Below are 8,838 nucleotides of genomic sequence, written 5' to 3'. Positions count from 1 at the left end.
GAGTGCTCCTCAAGGGGAGCCCCATGTAGAGAGCATTACAGTAGTCCAGGCGGGAGGTGACAAGAGCATGGGTGACTGTGCGCAAGGCATCCCGGTCCAGAAAAGGCCGCAACTGGTGCACCAGGCGTACCCGGTAAAACGCCCCCCTGGCCACAGCCGCCAACTGGTCGTCCAGTGTCAGCCGTGGGTCCAGGAGGACTCCCAAGTTGCGAACCCTCTCACAGCATTATCCTTTCGCTCTTCTGTGAGTCCCCAAGTAGCTCAGTCTGACTTTCAGCCTCTTTTCCCCTCAACAACACGTTCAGATGCAGCCCATTGTGGAGCCCCTGATTCCTTCAACGTTGAAGAAGATCTTAGCAGTTCCTCTTCCTCCTCCTCCCCATGTTTCGCATTGTCTCCAGGAAGTGTCCAAGGAAATCCTTCCACCTCAGAAGCAGTTTTTCAAGTAAGCAACTTCTGTATAGACATATCTCTGTGTGTGTCTCTGTGTGGGTTGTTAAAGTACTGTTTGATGAAAAGGTAAATTCTCCAAGATACAGTGGGAAGCTCCTTGCTATTTGGAGGAACTGACTAAAAGTAATGTTTCTCAACTTTGGCAACTTTGAGATATGTGAACTTCATGCCAGCTGGGGAATTCTGGAACTTGAAGTCCACATGTTTTAAAGTTGCTGAGATTGTGAAACACTGGGTAAAGTGTACCAGCATGAAATTAGAAGCCAGGATGATGCCTTGATGGGACCTCAGCTTCTGTCTTCCATGCTGTCTGAGGCCAATAGAATTAAGAATCCATATTATGTCTTACACCATAAAAATCATAAGCAACTAAACCCCCAACCTTAAAATTCTTGTCCAGGAGCAAGAATTGATATTGTTGGGTGTGAACTGAACTTTGGATCTTGATGCAATGTAATAGGACTGATCAGCCAGCAGTACTTGAAGATAAAAATAACTATCATATCCTGAGGTGTCCATTAAAAGAGGTGAACTATACCTATTTCTAATACCTCTATAAAAGAGGCATTATAATAAAGTATAACACAAACAGATCCACACTCACACTCATATACATACAAACATACATACATACGTACGTACGCATATATATTGCCACCTGTTCCAAATGGTTTCTGCTGATAAGATTCCAAACAGATAACCAAAATTTAATAATAAAAACCACAGGCAGCAGCAACTTCTTACAAAAACAAAGCTACAGGCTGGTCACTGTAAGAATCCCATAATCACATTCAGAATCAGTTAAGCTACCCCGTTTTAATAGCTTGGCAGAACATCAGTAGGGAAGTGCCAGGTATAAATGGCAAGATTTTCACAGAACAGGAACTGCTGTAGAATTAGCAGTTCTGTGTTCAGCGAACAGAGGAGGTCAACACCTAAACAGAAAAGTTTTTCCAGCAATAATCGTTGGATTTGTCCCACAGAAACAGGTACCAATATGCTGGCTAGGGAATTCTGTGAGTTGAAGTCCACACAACTTCTGGGCTCTGAGATTTTGAGAAACACTGGTTTAATGGATGCTTTTGCTTTATATGGCTACCCATTTCCCCCCACCCACCCCATAAACAAAGACGTTTTGCTCTGATTGGTTCCTAGAATATCCTGACATATATGACTTCCTTATATATGACTTGTTCATTTAGAGAGCCCAGAGAAGGGTCTTTATTTCTGCCTCCAGCGAAAATTGTTGCTCCATATCCCCCCAAATATATTATTTATTTTTAAATTTATTTAAATTTATTTTTTATATATAATTTAAGGTGGCAAATGGACCTAATACACTTTCCTCCTCCTATTTTCCCCATAACAACAGTCCTGTGAGGTAGGTTGGGCTGAGAGAGGGGGACTGGGCCAAAGTCACCCAACTGGCTTTCATGCCTAAGGCATGACTAGAATTCATAGTCTTCTGGTGATTGCAACAAAGTCATCCAGCTGGCTTTCATGTCTAAGGCAAGACTAGAACTCCACCTTTTCTATCTTCCTCTCTCCTTCCTTCTCTCCCCCCCTTCCTTTCCCCCTTCTTTTTTTTTTCAATGAACCAAAATAGTGATAGTGTAACTAGTACAACCCATTTTAGCAAGTGTGATTCATGGATGGGCTTTTCTGACCTTCACCTTTATTAAACAGCCAGGCTTCAAATTATGGGGAAGAAGATAAATGCAATGTGATATGGGGAGAAGACAAACTGCGTGATAGCCTTTGTGGCCTCTGACATTAATACAAATGATTGAAATCCAGATGGAGCACCGCAGGTGCGCCTCTACCACAAAATGTTGCAGTATGTAGAGCTTTCTATTCAGGCTGTGACAATCTATTTCTAATAAATTTTTTCTGGCGGTTTCCCAGCACCATTTCAGACTCTGCATCCTATGAATTAGAATAATCTCACTGTTTACCGTGGGATTTTTTTTCATCATTAAAAAGAAGAAGTAAATCTTGCATTCTACCCAAACTAGCCTGACATCTTTTATGTGCTATGCTGCTGTTGCTCTTAATGCCTATAAGCAAAGACACTGACAGTCTGAAGACTGGAAATAGAATGATCTAACATCCTGGTGAAAATGCTCAATTCAGCCGCAATTTGTCATGATTTTTTTATTGAATACAGGTAATCCATAACCTCTGAGCACAATTGGACCAGAGTTTCTGTTGCTATGCAACGCAATCGTTAAATGAGTTGTGCCTGATTTGAAGACCTTTTTTTGCCATGGTTGTTAAGTGAATCACACTGAAGGGATTAAGTGAATCAAACTGTTGTTAAGCGAATCCAGGTTCCCCCATTGACTTTGCTGGTCAGAAGCAGGCAAGGAAGGTCGCAAATGGCGATCACATGACCCTGGGATGCTGCATCAGTTGTAAATACATGCTGGTTGTCAAGCATCCAAATTTTGATCATGTGACTTTGAGGATGCTGTGATAGTCATAAGTGCGAGACCAGTCGTAAGTCACTTTTTCAGTGCCGTTGTAACTTCAAACGGTTGCTAAACAAACGGTTGCAAATTGAGGACTATCTGCCCTGTATAAATAAAAGAGAGCAGTGTAAAATATTAGAATGCTGAGTGTCAGTCGGTTATTAAGGTACTGCTTTCCGTATATCATGAAAAAAAATGGCTCCTAAAGTTCATGGCTTACTTCCAAGGACCTGGATACGAATTCCTCAACATTTCTCCATTTTTTAATTTATTCATATTTTTTAATCTTGGGGCTGTCACTCTAATCGGCCTAGAAATGCAGTGGCCGGGCTCAGTTGTCAGAAAGGCCTTATGGTTTTTGTTTAAAGTAAAAGAAGTTTTGCTTTATTTTCTTGGGTAAAATTTATAAATGAAGATTCTGGGCAGCATCCAGTATTAAAAGCAAGAAAAAACAGAGTAACAAAGAAAAGAAGAGAGGGAAAATTCATACTGTCATGTAGAATGAAATAAGAGCCTAACCTGGGGGAAAAGCCAATTTATTAAGACCTTCCAAACAGGGTCAGAGAGGGGCCAGAGGGATCTCTAGAGTCTAGAGGGCAGGTCCTGCAATAGAGAAGACCCATTTCCAGGATCCCATCAAATGGCATGGTTTAATTGGTGGAGCCCAGAGCAGGCCAACTCTGTCCAGTCAGGCAGGCCAGGCAGAAAGTACTGGAGAGAGGGAAGCTTTCAAGTAGTCAATTTATTCTTACCCTCAACTTCAACTTAAATACTGTAATGGAAATCAAGTTTTATTAAAAGCCAGGAAAGGGACCTGTAGCATTGAAGAATGCATTAGTGTTTTGTGTGTTTGTGTGTCTGTCTGTCTGTGTGTGTCAGCCTGCCAGCCTGCCTGTGTGGTACTGCTGCCCTCTGCAGGACACTTTGAAATATTGTTGAACTCCTATCCTAGCTGAGGTCCCCAATGCGGCAAATGCCTCCTTGATATTCCCTGCCCTCATCTAGTAGGCCTCAACTTATAACTAGTTACCTAGCAACCATGAAATTTGCAATGGACCCCCAAAAAAGGTACTTACGACACAGATTCAGTTTCAACAGCTGCCCCACCCCCTGGTGAGGAGATCACCAGACCACATTTATGGCCATTTGCAGCATCCTGAGGTCATGTGATCACAATGTACTATAGTGTTTGCCAGAAACAGGCCTTTGCTTCTGATTTCCAGCAAACACCAATTTCAAACAACAAGTTTGCCTAATGACCAGGCCGTTCATTTAATGATTGCAGATTTGCTTAACAATTGCTGCAAAAAAGTCACATGATGGCTTGTTTTAATGAGTTTAAATTGAGTTTAACAATGAGTATGGTTTATGGCCATATTTCCGGGCTCTGTTACAGTTGTAATAAAGGATTACAGGTTGAAGATTACCTGTAATCTTCATATTTAACATATTTAAATTTTAAACCAAGTTATAGAAGAAGTTGGTAAGCTGCAAAAGAAAGTATTGGTATTGAAAATCAACTTACTTTCCAGGAACATTTTTTAATTTTATGTACAAATGTATTACAAAATAAAAATGGGTTCTATCCATCATGATACCCATAGGCGCAGCCATTCTGTGAATGTGCATCCACCCCATGGCAGCCATTTTCTTTGACCATCCATGATGCTCACCCTCTTAAACTGTCATATGTCCTTGGCATGAAATAATAGCAATTAGTGAATTTAGGAATCTGAGAGTAATGGGTTCCAACATGGGCTCTGTTGAATTCTTACTTTATATGAATGCACTAATAATAATAATAATAATAATAATAATAATAATAATTAATAATAATAATAATAATAATAATAATAATAATAATAATAATAATAATAATAATAATAATAATAATAGTAAAGTTGGAAGGGATCTTGGAGGTCATCTAGTTCAACCCCCTGCTCAGGCAGGAAACCCTATACCATTTCGGACAAATGGCTGTCCAGTCTCTTCTTAAAAACCTCCAGTGTTGGAGCATTCATCACTTCTGGAGGCAGGTTGCTCCACTGGTTAATTGTTCTAACTGTCAGGAAGTTTCTCCTTAGTTCTAGGTTGCTTCTCTCCTTGCTTAGTTTCCACCCGTTGCTTCTTGTCCTGCCTTCAGGCGCCTTGGAGAATAGCTTGACTCCCTCTTCTTTGTGGCAGCCCCTGAGATATTGGTACACTGCTATCATGTCCCCCCTCGTCCTTCTCTTCATTAAACTGGACATACCCAATTCCAGCAACCGTTCCTTATATGCTTTGGCCTCCAGTCCCCTAATCATCTTTGTTGCTCTTCTCTGTACTCTTTCTAGAGTCTCAACATCTTTTTTACATCGTGGTGACCAAAACTGGATGCAGTATTCCAAGTGTGGCCTTACCAAGGCATTGTAAAGTGGTATTAATACTTCACGTGATCTTGATTCTATCCCTCTGTTAATGCAGCCNTATCTTAAGCCTGTCTTCTGGAGTGTTGGCTATTCCTGCCAGCTTGGTGTCGTCTGCAAATTTGATGAGTTCCCCATCTATCCCCTCGTCCAAATCGTTGATGAAGATGTTGAAGAGCACTGGGCCCAGAACAGAGCCCTGGGGCACCCCACTACACACTTCCCTCCATGTAGATGCGGTTCCATTGAGGACCACACGCCGAGTACAGCCGGTCAGCCAGCTATGGATCCATCTGGTGGTGATGCTGTCTACCCCACATTTTTCTATCTTGTCAAGTAGTAGGCTGTGATCTACTTTATCAAATGCCTTACTGAAGTCCAAGTAAATTATGTCCACAGCATTCCTCTGATCCACTAATTTTGTCACTTGGTCAAAGAATGCAATAAGATTTATCTGGCATGATCTATTTTTGACAAACCCATGTTGGCTTTTAGTAATGACTTTGTTTGCCTCTAGGTGTTCGCTGATTCGTTGTTTGATTATCTTTTCCAGGATCTTCCCAGGTATTGAGGTCAGGCTGATAGGTCTGTAATTTCCTGGGTCCATTTTTTTTCCTTTTTTGTAGATGGAATTACATCAGCTCTTTTCCAGTCCTCTGGTAGTTCCCCTGTGCTCCAGGATCTTTAAAAAATATAGTTCAGTGGTTCTGAGATCACATCTGCCAGTTCCTTGAGAACCTTGGTGTGTAAGCCATCTGGTCCTGGCGATTTGAACTCGTCTAGGCTGGACAGGTGCTCACTTACCATTTTCTTGCCTATCTTAACTTGTGTTTTTATTCTGTTTTTTATGGCACTATTTTTGATAGGTTGGTCTGTTTTTTCCCTTTGTGTAAAGACAGATGCAAAAAACGAGTTAAATAGTTCTGCTTTCTCCCTGTTGCTTGTCACCTTCTTGCCACTTTCACCCACTAGTGGACCAATCATTTCCTTCACTTTCTTCTTGTTTTTTACATGTTGAAAGAAGCTTTTTTTGTTATTTTTGACTTTGGTCGCAAGCCTTAGTTCATTTTGAGCCTTGGCTTTTCTCACTTCATCTTTGGAGGCTCGGGCTATTTGCTGATATTCTGACTTAGTTATGTGCCCCTCTTTCCACTTTCCACTTTCTATACCTGTCTTATTATGGCTTATTCCCCAAACCACAGTTTAAAGAACAAGGTCAAGGTGGAAAACTCAGTACTGTATATGTAAGAGCCGCCATTCTTGAGTTTTATCTTTCTTCCTGCAGCTGGACCTGCCCCCAATCCCGGTGGATCAACAGCCTGCTGTCACTTCATCTACCTCTGATGCTGAGTTCTCTCTCCAAGGGAGAAACATCCTCATCAAGCCCGCAATTTCGCTCCCAAAGGTAGGCCTGGGTCATTGGCAGAGGAGAGCCCAGTGGGAACATTGCTGGAGAAAGACTTTTCCATCATTTTTAACAGAGAAAGAGATCAACCATGGTTTGCTGGCATGATTTTGCAAGGCTCAGCCATAGATGCACTCTAGGGTCCTGCCAGGAGATACGCGGCTGTTGCAATCATGTGTATCTGCTGGAAGGGATCACATTTTATCTGATTTTTTTTTTAAATCCTTGTCTTAATATTTTTGTAATTTAATATAATATTTCTTGCATTGTGAGAATCCCTTTGGATACTGAGATAGAAAGCATATTAGAAATATAGCTAAATGATAGAAGATGGATGGACGGGCAGAGATAGGTAGGTAGGTAGGTAGGTAGGTAGGTAGATAGGTAGATAGATAGATAGATAGATAGATAGATAGATAGATAGATAGATAGATAGATAGATAGATAGATAGATAGATAGATAGATAGATAGATAGATAGATGTCAAAATGCTAACTGCAACTGCTCCATCAAAGATGCTTCATCTTAATTTTTTTAATCTCTCTGTGGAGGGAAAACTGTACATTCTCCTTCCCCTGGTGTTCCTGCCTCATTTGCAGGCAGTAAAATATTGGGCAAATGTGGGTAAAATTGAACTAATTTTAGTTCATGGTGTCAATATGTACTGATTTTTAGCTGGCATAATTATTTTTTTTAGTCCTCCCTGCATGAATTATTATAGAGAAGGGCTTTCTGTAAAGGGCAGCACAGCAGCTGCTAGCTATGAGTAGCCACAGGGAGGAATACCACTAATTCTGACAACCTCTGCAAATCAGTTACAGGAAAGGAAAGGAAAGGAAAGGAAAGGAAAGGAAAGGAAAGGAAAGGAAAGGAAAGGAAAGGAAAGGAGGAAGGAGGAGAAGAGAGGATTTTGTGCTGATTCTGCCCTAAGTGTCCTCTCTTGTCAGCTGAATATAGTCAGAAAATAAAAGGTAACCCAGTGTTCATTCCAAACTGCAAAACACTACATTAGCTAAAATTTCTCCAGCCTTTGTAAGCCAGTTTTGTCCTGAATTCTCCCTTCCATTTTTAAAAAAATTATGGTTTGCTGAATAAGTCATAGATACTGCTGGGCTGCAGTTCCGGGCAAATCCAGGCAGCATGATCAATTTTCAAGGATGATGAAAACAACATCTGGGGTGCCTCAGGATTTACACTCCTGCTAGGAAGTTGTTATCTTTCCATCCCCTTCCCTCCTCTTGGTCCTGCTGCACAAGAGTCACACATTCAGCATCTGAAACCTCCTCCAGTATGCAAGGACAGTCAAGGAGAGATGCTGAGGCTTCGTTTGCTGAAGTTTTCCTGTTTGCATTAGGCATGTGTATTATTTATTTATTTCAAAGTATACCCCGGCTTTCCACACTCAGAGGAGTGAATGGAGAAGTTTAAACATTAAAAAATGGAGACTCATCAGAATGTGCTATTACAATATTGTAAATGCCCTAAGAACCATGCCCTGGCATAGGATAGGATAGGATAGGATAGGATAGGATAGGACAGGACAGGACAGGACAGGACAGGACAGGACAGGACAGGACAGGACAGGACAGGACAGGATAGGATAGGATAGGATAGGATAGGATAGGATAGGATAGGATAGAGCTGGAAGGAACCTTGGGGTCGTCCAGCCCCCTGCTCAAGCAGGAGACCCTATACCATTTCAGACAAGTAAGCTGTCCAGTGTCTCCTTAAAAACCTCCAGTGATGAAGCGCTTATGATTTCTGAAGGCAAGCTGTTCCATTGGTTAATTGTTAGGAAGTTTCTCCTTAATTCCAGGTTGTTTCTCTTCTTGATTAGTTTCCAACCATTGTTTCTTGTTCTGCCCTCTGGTGCTTTGGAGAATAATTTGACCCCCTCTTCTTAGTGGCAGCCCCTCAAATATTGGAATACTGCTATCATGTCACCCCTAGTTCTTCTTTTCTCTTGACTAGCCAAACCCAAATCCTGCAACCGTTCTTCATATGTTTTAGTCTCCAGGCCTTGGATCATCTTAGTTGCTCTTCTCTGAATTTTTCCCAAAGTCTCAGCATCTTTTTTGTAGCGTGGTGACCAAAACTGGTTGCA

General features: G+C 41.4%; 1 protein-coding gene across 1 annotated transcript in view; it reads left to right on the top strand.

The window, feature by feature from the left end:
• Positions 1–8,838, top strand: part of MAMSTR (MEF2 activating motif and SAP domain containing transcriptional regulator) — a 43,096-nt gene that overhangs the window by 17,601 nt on the left and 16,657 nt on the right. The window contains exons 6-7 of the mRNA XM_015810928.1: positions 306–445; positions 6,615–6,734. Coding sequence (XP_015666414.1) covers positions 306–445; positions 6,615–6,734 — 260 coding nt within the window. The remainder of the gene's footprint in view (positions 1–305; positions 446–6,614; positions 6,735–8,838) is intronic.

This window comes from Protobothrops mucrosquamatus, unplaced genomic scaffold (assembly GCF_001527695.2).
Source record: "Protobothrops mucrosquamatus isolate PMUCROS unplaced genomic scaffold, P.Mucros_1.0 scaffold25, whole genome shotgun sequence".
In the NCBI taxonomy this organism is placed as follows: Eukaryota; Metazoa; Chordata; class Lepidosauria; order Squamata; family Viperidae; genus Protobothrops; species Protobothrops mucrosquamatus.
This window is presented reverse-complemented; position numbering and strand designations above follow the sequence as displayed.